Source organism: Brassica oleracea, chromosome C1 (genome assembly GCF_000695525.1).
Source record: "Brassica oleracea var. oleracea cultivar TO1000 chromosome C1, BOL, whole genome shotgun sequence".
NCBI lineage: Eukaryota > Viridiplantae > Streptophyta > Magnoliopsida > Brassicales > Brassicaceae > Brassica > Brassica oleracea.
In genome coordinates this window covers 8,218,744-8,239,370 of record NC_027748.1, presented here as the reverse complement: position 1 = coordinate 8,239,370, position 20,627 = coordinate 8,218,744, and the positions used below count along the sequence as shown (strand labels likewise).

Genomic DNA, 20,627 nt, shown 5'->3' with positions numbered 1-20,627 from the left:
AAAAAAAAAATTGTGTTTTTTTCCGCCAAAACCTAATTTGAGTTTTTCCACCAAAACCACAAAATCAAGTTTTCCGCCGAAACCGGCAAATCGGGTTTTCCCGCCAAAATTGCAAAATCGAGTTTATCCGCTGAAACCGCAAAATCGAGTTTTTCCGCCAAAACTAAAACCGCAATATCGAGTTTCCCCTACAAAACCGGCAAATCGAGTTTTCCCGCCAAAACCGTGAAATTGAGTTTTACGGGTTTTCCAGAAAAACTTAATTTTACGTTTTCACGGGAAAATTCGATTTTGAGGTTTTGGCGAAATACTCGATTTTGATTTTTTGGCGGGAAAACTCGATTTCGAAGTTTTGACGAAAAACCCGATTTTGCGTTTTTGGAAGGAAAACTCGATTTTGTTGTTTTAGTTGAAAACTCGATTTTGCGATTTCGACGGAAAATTTCATTGTTCAGTTTTTGGCGAGAAAACTCGACTCTAAGTTTTTTTTGATGAAAAACATTATTAAATATTGTATAATAGTTGTGTGAATCAAAATAAAAGAGTTAGAATTTAAACTCTGGTCCTATTAGGGCCAACCCTATTTGAACCCTGTTTAAAAAAATGAGGGTTAAGGTTACAAATGAGTTTGCAGGGTTAGGGTTACAAATGAGTTTGCAGGGTTAGGACTAACCCTGTTAGGTTGAGCCCATATTAACATCCCTACTTCCAATGAAGGATGTATACCAAATCCAAATGTTAATTGAAAGTAAGGTACCACACCTGTTGGCGTGAAAAAACTGAGTTGATATATTAAAACTATGGGTTATTTATTGTTTTAGAAACAGAATAAACAAAATAAGTAAATTCACTGAAAAAAGAAAATAAAAGAAAAAACAATTCACATGGCCTAGCTGTTTGAAAGAAATCAGGCTGTCTAAAAACAAAATTAATATAATGAAAATGATTAGAGATAATTATGGTAGAAGACAGACATCCCACCCTCAATATCTATAATAAACTATGAAATCTCAAACACAAACATGGTTTACACTCCTAAATCTTAATCCCTTCCCATTTAACTAAATATAAATAAGAAATAGCGAACCTCAATGGTTCAAATTATTTCCTTACAAAGAATTCACCTTTTTTAAAAGTCAGAAAATGATTCGCTAACATCATGTAAACTAATTTTCTTCTTCTTATATATATATTTGTAAGAGTCCTTTTTCGAAAAAAATAGTTTACATGATTTATATGTTTTGTTTTTTGAGGAACTATATATTGTTTTTAAGAATACAAATTATAAGGTTTTTGAAATGGTCATAGAATGGTGGCATGATGACAGTATACATGCACATGGGTTGCCTTCATTATCAGTTGTCTTTGATGAACAAAACAATGGACAACCATCCGTTATAAAATATCATTCATTTCATCATTTTTTCATATTTGCACTCATGTATAACACATTTTCGTAGACATATTTCGGTGTGAGCCTATTGTTTTGTTCATCTGTAATCTATATATAAGAAAGGTTTCCTTCGATCCTAGGCCATCTACATAAGATTTCGTGTCACTAATTTAGAGTCTGTGGTGGCGACACTTGTCACGGTCAATCAAAAGTCAATGTTTTATTAATTCTTGAATTTAATGGGTTTTATGTATTTATAACAGTCTAAATACATCTTCTCTAAAAAACGGTATACGAAACTTAGGGAAAGTGACCGTCGAGCAACAATTCCCGTTCAGTCAACTGTCAACAGAAATCCAACGATTTCACCGGTGACGAACGATTCCGATCAATATCAGTCGGAAGCCGAATAGACTTCTTTAATTTGGAGCCGTTACGAAAATTAACTTGGTTCATGCATCTTCATTAACATTCACATTAATACCTACTATCTACCTCTCACAAGTTCTCACATTCAATGAATCTCTTCATTCATTCCTTTGTGTTAATCCTCCATTATAAATATGAATGTTTTCTTCCAAAAAAATCACCAGTTCATTTCTCTTAATAAACAACACAAAAAGGTAATGAATTTTTTTTTGTTAAGCTCATCGTTGTACTTGACGGATTGTGACAGAAAAATGATAAGAAACAGAAAAAATAAGATGGGAAACAGAATAAACAGAGAAGAAGAGAAAAGAGGAATACGATAGAAGAGGGGTGATAACTTTTTTTAGTGAACTTTTTTTTAAAAGATCTATATATCTTTAGTTCATAATAATTTCCAACATCTTGGTGTCGATTTTTCATTACTGTGGCTCCCTAAAAGGTCGTTGGCCCTGATCTCAAGGATACAACAGTTAGTCCAGACACTTATGGATATAGAATCATGTGTAAGTATGCATGATTGTGATTTGTGAGTATATTTCAATTACATCTTTTACATACCGACTACTAGATTGTGAATTCTATTTAACTTGGCTGCTTCCGTGTCTTTAAAATTGACTGAGTTTTGATATATACATAGAATAAAGTTTTCTTATTATACTTCCAAGTTTGAGTCTGCATATATCACAATAAAATGAAAACGGTGGACAAATTAGCTGAGTGTGGAATACTAAACATGTTCTTACATTAAATTGAAGCGTTGTAGTTTTGTCCAAACACTAACTTATGCCTTATTTAGAACACTCACTTCCCATAACATATGTACTCTCTCCTCGACAAATGACACCTGCTAACCTAATAAAAAAACAATCACAGCGTTGACACATTTGACAAAAATTCGTCCAACCGCACCTCCTATTTCGGATAAAAACAACTAGAACTAATATGATATGAAAAACAATAGTTTCAAATATATATAAATATATATATATATATATATGAAAATTTTTCATTGGACATCAACCTAAAATAATATTTTAGCACATAATTAATAATATAATATCAAAGACATAAGTTTTAAAAATATTCATAAGAAAAAATATAATCTAAGATTTTTGTATTAAAAATTATTTTACTTATTATCAAAATTATCATAATTACAGTAGAATAAACAAAGAAAATATGTAAAACTATTATGTATTCATGAATATTTTAATATTAAGATGATCATGATCTATAACAAGAATAACAAAACATACACAATAAAGTTAATATCACCTTAAATTTTAAGTAAGCTAAACATTTTGAAATACTCTTTAACTGATATATTTATGTATTTTTGGTTCCCGTAGCGTAGAGAGAGAGAGAGAGAGAGAGAGAGTGAGAGAGAGAGAGAAATTATGCTAATAGTAAAAAATAGTTTTTTTTATTAATTTTAAATTAAGAAAATAATATATCTCATATACATCTCTTGCAAATGTAAAACTAAAACACAAACCACTAATCATATAAAAAATAATAATCTTGATTACAACTAAATTATAACCCTAGTTACTAATATAAATATTTACTCCGGTGTAGCAATATACTGTGTCGTGTCGAAATGAACGAGATGTGTGGATATTTCTTAGTTTTACAGATAATTTTAGGTTAATGTTAGTGATCATCTTTTCTCGAGAGTTTTCCCGCAGATGGAAGATCATCTGTTTGCATGGATACTATGTTACATCTGGAAAGCTAAGAATAATAAAGTTTTCAGTAATCTGGATAAGGATCCTATGGATACGCTTAAATTGGCAGAAACAAAATCAACACTGTGGGCTGAGACACAAATATTGAATGAACAGAGGACAATACCACAAATAGTGGATACGATCCTGCCGTCAATTCCAGGAAGATGGTGTTTTACAAATGGCTCATGGAAAGAGGGTGATATCTTTTTAGGACAAGGTTGGTTCAACACCTTAGAAGTATTTGATGGATTGTTGGGGGCGAGGAATGCTAGGGCTAGTCTCTCTACTCTTCGTGCGTAGATGGAAGCGCTACTCTGGACAATGGAATGTATGAGGAATTTACGTCAATTTCAGGTTACGTTTGCAACGGATTGTTCTCAATTGGTGGAGATGGTTTCGAAACCAGAAAAATGACTAGCTTTTGCAAATTATTTAGAAGATGTCAAAATCCTGAAAGAGAGTTTTACACGATCAGAGATTATCTATGTACCAAAGACGCAAAATTCAAAGGCTGATAGACTAGCATGCAGTGTTAAGAAGCAACCGTCTTTTGTTGTTCACATGGATACAGATGACCCGGTTTGGTTTACAGACTCAGTATGAATATGTATACGTTGATGACAAAAAAAAACCATTATGATCATATATATATTTCAAATAAACATGAATATTTCTGTCTATTCCCTTATTATTATCTAAAAATATCTTTAGTATTTTTTATTTTAAAAATAATTTTATAATTTAAAAAAATACAATTGTCTTTAGTTTAAAAATGTATAACAACACATGGAAATACAATAACATTCACTGTATTAGTCAGAAGACACTTATTGCTGAGTAGGAAGTGATTAATCAGTGCAATAATACATGAATTGTCTGCAAGGTACAACGAAAACAAAAGACTAGGGAGACTGAAATCTATGGGATGCCCAAATAGAGACTTATGAACAAAGAAGAAAGCTATTCATAGTTCCTCATACAATGGCAATCTACCAGATTTTGTGCCTGGATCACGAATTTGATGAAAAAATCAATGTTAATTAATACCAGGGATTCAATAAATCACACGTACGGAAGATATAGTGGTGTGTATAACTATAACTTTCATCAAGTTGTAGATTACATACGATCGTGGGGAACACAGTGTTGTATATAACACACACCTTGGTAGAGCCGAAGACACAAAACCTTTACCAACTAGAAATCTTTCAAGCCATCCTTCACAACCGTGAACTGTTATTCTAGCAACGTAAAATTTGCAAGTATATAAAAACAAAAAAATTGCAAGTATACTATATTGAAGCATGAAGCATTTCTCGACTGTAAAATGAGGATTGCCATGTAACTTCATAATTAAGGATTTATAATTATCACTTCGTTTGTCTCTGTTTCCATTTATCAGATTTCAACTCGTTTTGGATTTTCTATTCCAACACTTAATTTCTGCCAAGTATGTATATTTTTTTTTCTAAATAGAAGTCGGATTAAGAAAAGAAATAAACCATATGTTATCATAAGACGAATCAAGACACTCGCACATTGGGAATAAATAAAACTGAACCAGTGTTTGGTTATCCTAGAACGTGGGGTTGTTCAGGCCCATGGACTCTTTATTGTGGGCGTTGAAAGAGCAGCCCGTAATGTAGGTGTCTATCTTCTACTAGTGCATTGGTTGGGATTCTTTAGATATGAATTTAATTCGGTCATGAAGATTGGGAGCCATGAAAATAATAATATTAGGTTACAATATCTTATATATTTTTGATATTCTGCAGAAAGACACTCTATTCAGGCCGGTCCCTTCTATTAAGCCAATGAAGCATTGGTCACAATAAATTACATGTACCTTAGATGGTAAAAACAAGAGTAGTTATTTTGGCCTCTAGTTCAGACCAGACCACAACCAGTTTTATACTCCATCTGTTTTATTTTAATTGTATTTTTAGAATTATATACATAGATTAAAAAACGTTTAATTTTATATATTTACTAAATAAAAACATCATTACCAATACACCTAACTATATTTCAACCAATAGAAAAATAGATGGTAATATAAAGTTAATAAATTTTGCATTGAAATGATAAAACAACACTTATTTTGAAATAAAAATTTTATTTTACAACGATAATTAAACTGAAACGGAATAAGTATATATTTTTCATGGTAATTTTTGTAAAGGGCCACATTATTTGAAGATTCATAAATCTTTGGGACGGCCATGACTCTTTTGGCTCAATGATTGAGCATAAAGTTGTGCGTATAATAACTACAGAAGGTGGTTGTGAAAAGTACATCGGAATTCAATAACAGTATGGGCGAGGAAGAGGAAATGTTTTATCTAAGATGTTTTCTTGAAACTATAACAAGTTGTTTTTTTTCTATCTAAGATGTTGTAGAACGGGTTACGGGTGAAGGCGAAAACAATGGGCTGTGTTGGGCGGAGGCAGGGTACTACTAGTGGGGTCAGCTGACCCCATATTTTTTTAAAAATGTTTGTTTTCTTTAAGAAAAAAATTATGGACCCCACTAAAAGTAAAAAAATTGTTCCCGCCAATTTTTTTTTATCCCAGTACTAAAAGTTTCTGTGTGTAATATGTTTTTTTTTTTGGGAAGAATTAGGCAAATACCCTTAGAACAGATTCAAATTAGAGGTTTGCCATCTGATTGACATATATGACACATTCAACACATTTTGATTCTTCCTTGGACGAAAATGCCCTTACATTTGATGCCATTTTCAGCGATGGACAGAAGAGTCAGAGAAGTAAAGATTTTCTGACAGATTTGTTAGGAGATTGCATATGCTGTTCGGACTGTTTAAGCCACTCATTTTCTTGGATTTTGTGTTGATACAAGAGAGTGCATCTCACACATATGTTAACCATAAGGGAATTTAGCAGAATCATATTCATATACATACATGACAAATAAACTGACATGTGGTCAGACAATTTTACATAAATAAGAATTTAATTATAAATTTTAAATTCTCTCAACTAAATGAATTATCATATTGCTAACAAATCATATAACATCAAATTATATAGTTATCGGATAATAGTTATGTTATGAAGTTGAAATCACTCATGAATTTATACAAAATGTTATAATTTATCTAAATCAGAAATAATAATTGATTGCAAGATCTCAACATCTTTGAAATCTACAATTCGTTCTAAATTTTAATATTAGTGTTAAATTAATTGTTAGTGGTTAACTTATTTGTTAGAAACTACACTTATGAAATAACCTTGTTTGTTGTAGATACATAATTTTTTAGATGATACATGTTTTGTTAATTGATACATTGTTTGATAGATAATTTGTTAATTAATATATTGTTTATTATACGTTCTCTTAGATGATACTTAACAACAATATATCAAAACATGTAGTATATTAAAATAATAATACACATTGATACACTATATTTTCTCTTACACTTTTTCATTCTCTTTCCTCTTTTATTTCTTATTTCTCAATTCTCTTTCCTCCTTTTTTTTTATCTTATCATTGCCACCATTTTTCAAAATTTTTAATCTTCTCCTTTACTCAATCATCGATATCAAACGTCGTGTCACCCAACAAAACATATACTGCATAACAAACATGTATAAGATAAAATATCATTTAACAAACGACATATTTACTCACACCAAGTATCAATCCATTTGTCAGCAAAACAGACCAAGAATAAAAAAATATATAAGCTCGCAAACTATTTACCAAAACATTTATCAGCTACACCAATCATGTATCAATTAAAGACAAGTTTTTTTGTATCAACTAACAAAATATGTAGCATTGTATCAAATCATTTGCCAGATAACAAACGATTTATAAAACAATATACCAGATAACAAATTTTGGACCAATTTCAATTTTAGAACAATCAAAGTGAAAAATAGCATCAAACTTATAACATAAAATATTACAAATAGAAAATAATAACTTTAAGAGAGAAATTCAAAAAAAAAAAAATAGTTGTGGATTGATAGGAAAAGGAAATGAGATTGATTTTGATTTAGCGACAATAGCGTCGAAGATGGCATAGGTTGATGTTCTTCGAGCGCTTGCGCACTGGCTCCGGCGACAAAACTCAAGAGGAAAATCTGATTGGAAGATTGGAAGTTGTGTAATGATTCTCTAGCCATCACCATTGCTAACAATAACCCGAAGATAGTGTTGAAATCAATAATTTGAAGCTCAACAAAATTATGTTCTGATTGTGTTCATCTTTGTCGTTGATTCTTCTTCATATTTAGGTTTTTCAGATGTTTTTTGTTATGAGAAATTAAGGAGAGAGCTAGAGCGTAAAGTAAGAAGGGAGAGAGTTAGAATCTAAGATAAGAAGAGAGAGGGAGAAAGGTAGTAGACAGACAAACACAACTAATAGACTGACAAACATACTGACACAACTAGTAGGCTGACACAACTAGAAACCTATCAGAAAGGTTAAAATCGAAACAAAAATATTTCATTCATCTCATGGGTACTTAGCTAAGGATTTTTTATAGGTATAGAAGCCAATTTTCTCTTTTTTTTCCACCAAGTGGGGATTTATATTATTTATGAAAGATGTTATAAGATCCAAAACATGTTTTGAAAGCTTTGCTAGTTTAAGGCGTTAAACAGGCCGCGTGACCTAATAAAAGCCATAATCCAGTTAAAAAGGAGCTATTGGAGATATTTCAAACGAAAACCATTTTTTAGTTTCTTTTTTTCTATTTTTTGTTAATTTATATTTGTGATATTTCTAATACAAATGCTCTAATGTATAAGGAAAATAAGTATTATACAAATGGCTTAAGTCATTGTAAGGCGTCAGCTTTATAGATTTTGGTAAAATAAAGTACATGAAAATGATCTTAATCACGAAGCTCTCATGACCGGTAAAAAAGAAATTGATTTAGATCTCATTGCAGATGGGGTGGCCATAACGGAGAAACTGGAATGCGTGGAGGGCACAGCAAGATTTGTTGCCAATATTCATACCAGTACGTTTTGCATGGAGATTACATTTGTAACCTAAGCACCAAGTTCTTACATCACTTTCTTATACGAGCATTCATCTTCTGCCACCAATACCATGCATATGCATGCACCATCTCCACCTCCAGTCATCTTTATAGCCATATGCCGCGTGTCCTGTATGGTTCTCTTCCACGGTTCCACCCAAACTCACTCCTAGACTTAGTGTGGACTTTATGTGAATTTGATTCTTTTTTTTTCACTGATGTGAATTTGATTCTAAACTCCATTAATTAGTTGAGTACAAAAATTAAGAGTTATTCTTGTAATAGTACTTGTTTTCTAATTGCAAACGGATGATATTTGATCACAAATACACTCATAATTTTGTGATCTTGAAAGAAGTATTATATCTACGAAATGGATGTGGTATTGTCCTGAATCTTTCTGTGGGGTTGATTGGTGAACCCATCATCCACAAATGTGAGAGTATTTACTTTAGGGAACGAAAACAATAAATATTTATTTGTAAGTGTGCTTCTCGTCACTTTCTCAGAGACATTTATATACAAAGACACATTATGTATTTCTCTTACTTTGAGAGACACATTATGCGGTTAGGACACATTGTCCATACAACTATCTTTTTGTGGACGGATTTACCCCTACTTTAAGTGAAAAGGGAAATCTGTTCCTTTTAAAGAAAAAACTACATGGTCAATTGGATTTGGTAACACAGTAACTAACTTATATTAGATTTTGGTTTGAGTGACTAAATGAATGTAACTTAGTTAATGGTCTGACCGATGAGTTGCAATTTTTTGTATTTTTCTTAATGTATTTTTATTATTTTTATAAGTTCAACTCTCGTTCCTTTGTTTGATTATTTTTCAAATACTAAAGTATATAAATTAAAAAATTTGACATAACAAATTCTAACTTTTTATCTTCTACATTTTAACATCCATTAACATATATTTTAACCATTTGACGTCATATTTTTGGATTAAGTGGACAAATAAAATATGGACATCTATATTGTGGATAGAAAAAAAAAAGTGGATTCAGAAGTTGTGAACACGTAAATTACAAATGAGTTGTAGAAACAAGAATTATGGACAAGCAGACTAAAATCTGTTTAATTATCTTTTTACTTGTTATATGTACATAAATATAGTAGAAAGGTTAAGTAAATATGAAAAGTCATTGAGCACAATCAATAGAACATTTATGGACAGAAAAATGTGGACGCAAGAAACGTGGACACTTATCAGATACTTATGGATGGATATGTATGGACGCAATGCTTGTGGCTACGGTGAACAGTTGACAGAGAATAAACTATTCTTCTCCATTCTCTGCTAATTTTAGAACAAAGAGACGAAAGTTGAGATATATCCTTAGAAACAAAACAAAGCTAAAATGGTTCGATTTTGAAGCAGAAATTGCACCTTGTATATCAAGTGGTTGTGGACACGAAAAGTTGTGGACGAGTTAGATATGAACGAGTTAGATATGAACATACACATTGTGGATGGTAAAATTATGGACACGGAAAAATGTGGACACATGAATCAAGGTTTTGTGTATGAAGATCTTGTGGATGAGGTCTTATATTCAAGGTTTTGTGGATGAAGATTCGGCAGCCACCTCCACCAACCACCACCATTATATCCATACTCAAGTCTTCCACCATCGCCTCCACAACCATCACCGCCTCCACTGCGGTATCCACCGCTTCTTCCATCATGCTCTCCACCGCCACCGCCATCATTTCCACGGGACTGAGCCTCGAGAAAGGGGTTCAATTTCTCAAGATGCAAAAGTTAGGGTTTGGACCGAGAAGACAGAGTCAAGTAGTTGTTTTAAGAAGCGGGATCTAACCTTCCATTTGGAGTTAATCTGTGAATCACAAAGAACAGAGTTTCGAGGTCGAGAAACAGAGATCGAGATGTCGATTTCGATTTCGGGGAAAAAGAAGACGTCGAGATTTAGGGAGAAAGAAGACCTCTACAGAAGAGAAAGGGGTTCATAGTCCGATCGTGCACCTCCATAAGACAGGCACGTTCACCACGTCTTCGAACATATCTCAAAACGAGTATTGATGAAGGTGTTGATGAAGATTTTAGAAAGATTAGGATGAGCAATTCTAACATTAAGGAAGCTATTGGTGATGTTGCTGAAGGAATTGAGTTTATATTCTGAGTTTATTGGGTTTGAATTGAAAGCGAATGCAGAGATTCAATGGAAAAGAGAAAAAGAAAAAAGATAAATTTTAAGTAAAAAAATAAATTTTTGAAAATCAGAAAGAATAAAAATATATGTTTAGTTATCATGTACGAAGGATTTGAGAGTTGACAATTAGAATTTGTAAGGGAAAAAAGGTTGGTCAGTTCTCAATTCTCTTTAGTTAAAGGACATTAAAGTCTTTCTCTCATCAAAAAGTGTGTGTCAAGTGCAATGTGTCCTATAATGAAATTAGAAATTCAAAATGTGTCTCTAGGTGTAAATTTTTCATCATGTTTTCGTTACATAAATTCTAAACACTAAACGAAATTATTTTATTATGCCGTTTAGTTACAAAAGTAGTTACAAAAGTAGTTATGTTAACTTTTGTAACGAAGGAGGCATTATAATCTTACTTAACCGTTTATTACGAGTCTATGACTAGTCATAGGCAGTCACACCTTTACTTAACCATTTGTTTATAGAGCAAACGGGTATTATAATGAAGGTTTTTTTTACTAAGGTTTTATAATGATTAGTACTGCATAATATCTTAAATGGAGAGATTTAAAAAGTTGTCCCAGTATTATCAGTTTTCAATGTTCCAACAAAAGTCTTACCATTTTGTTTTTCAACCATTTTCTTCTCCATTTTCTTATCATCGTGGCCCAATATTTTTTTCATTCTATATATATTTTTCTCAGTATTATTATTTTATCTCTACTATATAAAATGAACTAAATTGAAGCAATTCTAGGTGTGCCACTTAGGACAAAATATTCATAACCAATCATTTGTCAATGTCACTAAGGATGTTAAGCTGTTGGGCTACGAAGATGTGCTACGGAATAGGCACATTAATTTTAATGACCAGTTTGTTTTACTTTCCTATTCCTCTAACCTAAGTTGTCACGACATCTACAGACCCTCCAAAACTCATCGTCTTCCCATCTCCTCTGTATAACGCCTGCGACGGCAACAATGATGAATCAAAGCTATCCTCCAGAAAAATCGGCGTGTAACTCTCCACATCCCTCCTCTTACTCAATGATATCAATGCCTCTTAAAAATCCATTAATTAATCACTTAAATGAAACGCATCCCATCTCTCTCCTTTCCCTATTGAGACTATATATATATCCCAACCCAACAATCTCTTCCTCAGCAAACGCATCCCAGCCCTATGGCAAATCAACCGGCATTCGCCACCGTGCAATACAAGCCATTCTCCACTTTTGTTTCAGCAGGACCAGGAGATTCCAAGTTGATGTTTAGGCTAATTCATTTCTGGGAAACTTGCAATAATTCCAAAGTAGGCATCCTTATCGGAACCAAGTACGTGACAATCGATTTCTTTAATGATCATCATCCACATCGGCTCTCTCATGTTCCTTGTTCCCACTACATTCTTAGAGTTCCCTGCTGGCAAGTTCTACCGAAAATTCAGTGAAACATGTAGTAGGCACTCACTTATCTTTTTCCTCCATTTAAACCATGATTAACTCTACGTTCAGATTCTCATTTCTTAAATAGATAAAGACACCCACTTAAGCTTGATTTAAAGATAGATGGAGTCTCTAAAACTGATAGGAATCAAAGGTTCGTAAGTTTCTAATCTTCTTATGATATCTACGTTTTGATGTTGCTTAGGATGGTTATCTCTCAAAAAGACATGATTGCTTACCACGAACATGCCGGAGAAGCCTCAAATTCACATCCGCCTATGCTCGATGCAGTGTCAAATGAGTTCTGGGAACATAAAATTGTGAGGAAGAGCAATGGAGCGGATATCTACAGACTACAGAGGAACGTTAAGAAACGGGACATGTTAGGTTTATATAAAGATGGTTTCGAAAGAGAAAAGACGTGTGTTTTTAAGCTAAGACACAAGAATTTGTTAAAATTTTTAGCAGTAACTTGATCGCTTTGGTTACAGAATCGACCGGTGGAGAAAATATTAGAGACTTAAGCTCAATTCTTCATTGGCTTCGTCATGGAGAAGAAGATTAGGAGTGGTTATAGGAGTTGTAGAAGGTATGTTTTATCTATTTGAACAATGGCCTGAGATTATATTTGATCTGAATGCAAGTAATGTTTTGTTATCGATGATGATCAAGAACCATTGATTTCTCAATTCAAGATTGGAGATGAAACCTACTCATCAAGTAATAATGGCTCTTTCTTCGAGAATATAAAATACAAAAATTTCAAGTTACGTGTGTTTTTGTTTGTGTTATCATCTACAGATATATTTAACTTTGGATTGTTTATCTTGGAAAGGATTAGAAATCTAAAACCTGGCGAGGAACAAGAAGATCCAAAAAGGAGGTATGTTGAGTAAATAAGAGTTTATGGTCGGATAACTTAAAGAGAGATTAGTTGATGAGAATATGAAGATTGAAGAGAGAACGTTGGGGAAAATTAAGCAAGTAATTACACTTGGACTTATGTTCACTGACAAATCCCCGTCAAAGCAAATCAAGCTTCTACGCAGATTTATGACATGGTGTTTCTTCGTATGAGTCTAGCTCAAGGCATCAATCAGATATGTAATTAGGTTGTGTGTATTGAAGAATTGAAGTTTTACTCTTTTGTTTTGATTTTAATAGATAAGATAGTTCTGTTACGATTTCAAGACATATTTTGTATATAACCAATAAAATTGCACCTTACTTTTTAGGTAAGATTTGCACGTACACAAATAAACATATCTGTTAGCTGGTTTATTATCAGTCACCATTTTCAGTCCAATGTAATCTCTTTTATATAATTAATAGGCAAAATCATCTATGGATATGTAAAGGGTTCTAACGAGGCATCTAATGAATCTAAGGTTATAGGAAAACATGGATGAGCTGACATGATGAAGAATTTTGCTCAAGTTTGCGGGATCAAAACTTCTTCTAAAAAACACACGTACGTATTATTTGTATAACTAGGTCCTGAAAATATGAAAAAAATGTCCGCATACAAAAACAAATGTTGTAAAATCCCGAGATAAAAAAAATTTATATAAACATGCCTATTTGTATAACTAGGTAATGAAAATATGAAAATAATGTCAGCATACAAAAACAAATGCTGTAAAATTCCAAGATAAAAAAATTTATATTAATATGCCTATGATCAATAAACAAAACTTTTAATAAAAAAATAATAAAATTTGTACGTATACAAGAGAAAACAACAAAACATACATTTAATCATTAAAAGTCATGAATTTGAATAGTATTGTTTTAACATGAAAATTCAAATATTGGAACAACACAACATATATACACTCACCAAATATAATACTATACATTACTATGAACTGAAAACCAATCAAACAAATCTGTTAACTATGAGCAATAAATCAATCAATTTAATATTGTCAAAAAATCACAATTAAAATCAACCAATTCTTTGCCATATTTGTGATTTTTGGTATAAAATAATGTAAATTAAATTTTAAATATTTTTTAAAAAAAATTAAATTTAAAATTTATAAGATACTATTCGCGCGTAGCACGGAAAAAGAATCTAGTATATATAAAAGCCCCAAATATCCGTTTGTGTACCGACGCTCTGATTGCGCTGACCATCTATAAATAGACAATTTTCACGACTTCCTCTCTTTCCACTTCTGTCTCTGTCTCTCTCTCTAATATGGGATCTCAAACTGATTTGGATCATGAAAGCGGTCGCAAGTTTAAAATGTTGCAACCCTCTCGATGGACTGATTACTTCCTCTACTTCCCAGTCGATGAATTTGTGAGTCTATTTACTATTATCAATATATATGCGGTTACGTAAGAATATACACACGTGTCTGTGAAAAATAAAACATTAGAAAGAGTGTATGATCTATTTATTTTGTTGCAAAACTGGATGAAAACAATGGCAACAAATTTGATCATGATACTAGTGTTGTTTGTTATAGTGTTACCACTTAACGTACACCAACAAAACAGACATCTGACTTCCGTAGCTTCTTTTAGGAACTAGATGTCCTTGCAAGCGAACTCGAAGCAATCAAGCCCAATATCAGAGACATGCTCATGTTCTCTTACCATGCGGAAGGTCATGACTACACGAAGAGGAAAATACTTCTGATATATTTGATGATCAGTCTTGGTATTGCATATCATTTTGAGAATGAGATCGAAAAGACCTTGGCACACGCCTTTCAGAATATTGATGATACGATAGCAAATGAGCATGACCTTTACACAATCTCTATCTTCTTTTGGGTTTTCCGAACATATGGTTACAACATGTCGGCTGGTAAGTTATTTATGCTTATCTTAAATTTGATACAACTAACATCAGTAACATGTTCATTTCTTGATCGAGCGAAATGTATAACAAGATCTTACAATCTCTAATGTATATAGATGCGTTCAAGAGGTTCAAAGGGGATGATGGAAAGTTTATGGACTCCTTAACAAAGGATGCTAAAGGCATGTTGAGCTTGTATGAAGCCGCTCATTTGAGGACGACAAGAGATTATATAATGGACGAAGCGTTGAGCTTCACAACGAAACATATGGAGTCGTTAGCTGGACGATCAAGCTCTCATCTCTCAAGGCTTATACAGAATGCTCTTGGTCTATCTCAACATTGGAACATGGAGATATTAGTCGCAATGGAATAGATCTCCTTCTACGAACAAGAAAAAGACCATGATGAGACATTACTCAAGTTTTCAAAGCTCAATTTCAAGTTACTACAACTTATTTACCTTAAGGAGCTCAAAATGGTTACAAAGTATATAATTTCCTCAGCAACTAGTATTTATATATGGTTTGAAATAGAACCCTTGAAGAATATACCCATGTTTTCATCATTTATCACATTTAAATACATGTGTGTCTCTTTGTCTGATTGCAAGATGGTACAAGGAGCTCGACTTTGCATCTAAGTTGCCACCTTATTTCAGAGACAGAGTGGTGGAGTTACATTTTTTTGTTATGTCGATGTATTTTGAGCCGCATTTCTCAAGTGCGAGGATTATGTTGACTAAGTTCGTCACGGCCGAAATCATTATTGACGACACTTTCGATAGATATGCCTCTATGTCGGAATCTGAAAGCCTCGCCAAAAGTCTAGAAAGGTACGCTACATTTTAAAATTCCGCGTGATTAACAGTTATAATGATGACGTCGTTGAGAATAAGAATGATCATTGTGATGATGCACAAGGTGGGCTCCTGATAAAGACATGGATAAACAACCAGATTATTTGAAATTCGTATTTAAATTTATACTGGACGTATTCAAAGATTTCGAAAGAGAAGTGGGGTCAGAAGGAAGATCTTACATCGTGAAAAGTACAGTAGAAGAGGTAACTAATCAAAACTCTTAGTATACATGTATATCAAAGCATTTTTAACATGTACCTACATATAAAATTAGGGTCCTTATAATCATATAATATGATCATGGATGTTAACTTGTTAGCTGTTACATAAACACATGGTTACTAGATACTTGATTATTCAAGGTCCCATCTTATCTCAAATGTGAGATTCCTAACACTTCTCGGCGTATAATTACTATTTATCTTCAATCCTTTTCAATATTAAATTTCTTATATACATCAAAGTGATACTTTGTGGAATTCTTGAGGTGAAACTCATAAACCATGCATGAAGGTTCGTAATTTAACGAGTTTACATACTTTTGAACCATCAGTTCAAAATACTCGTGAAAGCCAATCTTGACCTTGCCAAATGGGCGCAAATCGCTCACGTGCCTAGCTTTGAGGATTATATGGTGGTCGGTGAGCTGGAGGTCTCGTGGTACGCGAGTATGGCAGGCACTTTTATGGGCATGGGTCATATTGCTATGAAGGAAGCTTATGAGTGGCTCAAATCAAGACCAAAACTCATCCAAGCAATATCTATAAACGGACGTCTGATGAATGACATGACCGGTTTCGAGGTACAACGAAAATATTCGTTCTATAAATGTAATTTGGAGGTCAAATGGATAAATTTCAAAAGTCTGTGTATATTTAATAAAAAAAGATGTGGGTTGATTAGGATGACATGAGTAGAGGATATGTAACAAATGGGATCAACTGTTATATGAAGCAATATGGAGTTACAAAAGCCGATCGAAGCTTATAAGGAGCTTCATAAAATGCGTGTTCACAATGACAAAATAGTGAACGGAGAGTTGTTGACGACAAAAGATGTGCCAAGGAGAGTTCTCAAGCAAGCCATCAATTGTGCACGCATGGCGAATGTTGCCTATGGCTATGGTGAAGGCTTAACACACCCTGAAGGCAAAATAAAGGACTATATTGTTTCTCTTTATCTTGATCTGATTCGTCTGTAAAGGCGTTGATTGGAAACACTGCTAATGAGTGTGAACTTTGTAGCTGCGTCTTGAGATCCTAGTTGTCATGGTTCCGCTGCATCACAAGGAGAAATTGTGAGAAATTACCATTTTAGAACAATCATTTTCAAAGCAAAGGTTCTTTCATTGATTGCTCCGCTCGTTTTTTTTTTTTTGCAACACCGTGACCTTTGTCTTTTTTTGTGCAACAGTGTGACCTTTGTCTTTTGGTTCTTATTAGTTTATTATTTTTATAAGTCGTTTACATTACATTATCCTTTTCCTTTTTTGAGGACATTATTATTATATGCCATAAAGCTCTTGTGAATCATGCGATCCTATTCCATGGCTTGACATTTTATCCGTTAATTTTGATTCGATCATTTATTTGCTTTGATTCGATCATAAAAATCTGGATATCCGTAAAGTTTCGGAGCAAAACAAATAGTAAAAATGAATATCCATTGAAAACAAAACAAATCACAAATACTAAATTTTAAGAACTGGATATCTGCTCCACTTTGACAGCTATATAAATACATATATATATTGATTAAATGTATGAGTTTATATAATTATTATTTTAACGTATGATTTAATAAAATTTATTCATATTATTACTTATAAAAATATTTAAATAAACAAATAACTCTTTTCTGATATCTATAACTTTTTCTTAAGTTTGTGTTTTTATTACTAATTTTAAAATTTACAAACATATAATTTCACTGTTTTTTTATTTTTATTTTATATATTATGTAAAAATGTTTTAAAGAACAAATTTATCTCGATTTTTTCTAGATTATTTGTATTAATTAATTTAAACGAAAATATATATCCGTATGTATTCGCAAATATCCGCAAATATCTACATAATTTTCGGATATCTGATCCTTGCCCAACCCTACCCGACTCATTATCACTATTATAAAGCACATAGTGCATGGAAGACGAGAACCATTATTACTAATTAAACACACTGTTGTATGAACCAACGTTTTGTGGTGAGTCGAAATGGAATTGATGATATTAATCTCTTTGTCCTTGACAACTCTCTTAGCATTTCTCTTCCTAAAGTCACTATTCAAACGAACCACCACTATTTCCGAACTTAACCCACCACCGTCTCCATGGCGGCTTCCAGTGATAGGAAACCTTCACCAGCTCAGTCTCCATCCTCACCGCGCTTTCCATAGACTCAGCCTCCGCTACGGGCCGCTCATGCTCCTTTACTTTGGCCGTGTCCCTGTTCTGGTGGTCTCATCAGCCGACGTCGCTCATGACGTCATGAAAACGCACGACCTTAAGTTTGCCAACCGCCCCAAACCAAAGGCGCTGGATATAATTATGAACGGCGGACGAGATGTGGCATTTTCCTCTTAAGGTGAGTATTGGAGACATATGAAGGTATGATTTTACTTATTTATTATAGATATTGAGAAGATTTGTAAATGTTAAAAGACAAAGACCAGAATTTTTATAAAGTAGATACACCCAGAGCTTGTCCTAGAGGTGTGGGGGCCCTATTCGAAACTTTTTTAATTTAAAATTAAAGATATTTTTAGTGATTTTTAGTAAAAATTAATATAAATTTCTTTAAAATATAAAGTTTGAAGTTTACTAACATAAAATATATATATATATTTATTTATTTATTTATTTTAATTATATTATTAAACTTGTACATATTATATAACATAGAATACATAAAAAATTTTATTATTATATAAACTATTTTTTACTTTATATATTTAACACTATTTAATAATATAAATACATCTATATATACAAATAATTTTTTTTAAAGGAGGCCCCACCAAATGGAGCCCATTCAAATGTTTCGAAAGCATACCTACAAGCCCGGCTCTCGATACACCTCCCTCGTATGCTCCTTCCTTCACCCATTTTGGTTTTCTATTTTTATTTCATCATTATAAAAGCTTATCGTATAAATTTTATATAAAATATTACACAATAATTAGTATATATACTTTATCCTACAGAGAGCAAATTTTTTTTTTTTTTTTTTTGTAACTAACAGAGAGAGCATATTTCTACCTAAATATATATTATTGTCCTGATCTTCTGATCTCCTACAGCTAAATTGATTATTTCACGAACAAAAAAACTTGCGATATGGATTGGTTTATCATAATAATGTAGGTTAGTCAATATGTATGTAAATATTCACAATTCAGGCTAATATACATTTTATTTGTTTTAGTTGGTGACCAAAGAAATGAGAAGGAACATTCAATTCTTTATATTTCCCATAAAAATACACTATTCATAAAGAATTAATTTTTTTTTTGTTCTTCATCATTCCTTTTTTTTTATAGAGAATAACAAAACAAAATTATTCCTCACTATTTTTGAGGAGGAACAATCATTTTTTTTTTTTTTTGAATGAGTGTAAAATTTTATTCAATCAAAAACTTTGTACATCAAGTGTTTCAGCTTTGTGTTTAAAAAATCAAAAAATTGACTATGGGTGGCCATGAGGTTTCTGATTCTGTGTTTAGGAGTGCTCTTGACGAGACCCAAACCAAGCAGCCAGACCCTCTTCCAGATACTGATGCCCCAACCCTTTGACTGATAATAGCCTGAGTCTGACTGTCTTATCCACGAATTTAATAAGACAGCCCGTCTACTTCGACTGTTCACTATGTCTGCGAGCATTGCGTTCTCTCCAAACCGAGTGGACCGTAGCTTGGAAGGTGTATCTGAGGAGAAAGGTCATTGTGGGGGTAAGCGTTGGGTTTGTGATCATTTCGATGATCTCATTCCAATCTGTGGTGAAAGACGCTTGCAAAATCCCCCCTACAAGAGCCTTCCATATCTGCTTTGTATACCGACAACTGAAAAAGAGGTGTTGACGAGTTTCATCATCTTCGTTGCACGATACACAAGTCTGATCAACTGCATTGTTCCACTTATGCATTCAATCTCAGGTTTGTAGCCGATTCTGAATAGCAACCCAGAGGAGGAAGGAGAACTTAGGTGTTGACTGTGGGAACCATACTCCTTTGCTCCATAAACAAGGTTGATGGTGATGTCTCAACTGCAACCAAGTCCTCTTCATTGAGAAACTACTAACAAACTTCCCTTCTTTCTGTTTCTAAAGCGGGATATCTTCTTCTTTATCTTGGCCGTTTTTAAGTCGAAGCAAAGCTATCTCGTTCTCAATCTCATTTAGGATGGTCACCCTATGTCTTCTTCTTCGATGTCTTCTCAAAACATCAGCCATAGACTCATTGTAGGAGATACCTAGATCGATGGTTCCTCTGTCTCCTATTACTTCCTTGAGGCAACCAATTCTAGACCAGTTATCGTGCCACTACAAGAAAAATGAGTTTTAATAGCAGACCGGAATAGCGTTTTTTACGATTGTGCTATAGTTGACATATCCGTTAGTTTTAGATAGCGTTTGTATATTTGGAAACGCTATGATAGAGTGGTATATTTGGAAACGCTATGATAACATATGGTTTTATATGTATCACTTGGGTTTTGATAGCAAAACATGATTAAAAACGCTATGTTTGGTTTTT

At 32.9% G+C, this 20,627-nt stretch overlaps 1 protein-coding gene and 1 pseudogene across 1 annotated transcript in view; both read left to right on the top strand.

The window, feature by feature from the left end:
* Positions 1-14,388: 14,388 nt before the first annotated feature.
* LOC106301322 lies at positions 14,389-17,076 on the top strand (annotated as a pseudogene).
* Positions 17,077-18,059: 983 nt separating this feature from the next.
* LOC106300415 (cytochrome P450 71A18) overlaps positions 18,060-20,627 on the top strand; it is a 6,465-nt gene continuing 3,897 nt past the window's right edge. The window contains 1 exon segment of the mRNA XM_013736551.1: positions 18,060-18,483. Within this exon segment, the coding sequence (XP_013592005.1) occupies positions 18,091-18,483 (393 nt within the window). The 5' untranslated portion in view covers positions 18,060-18,090.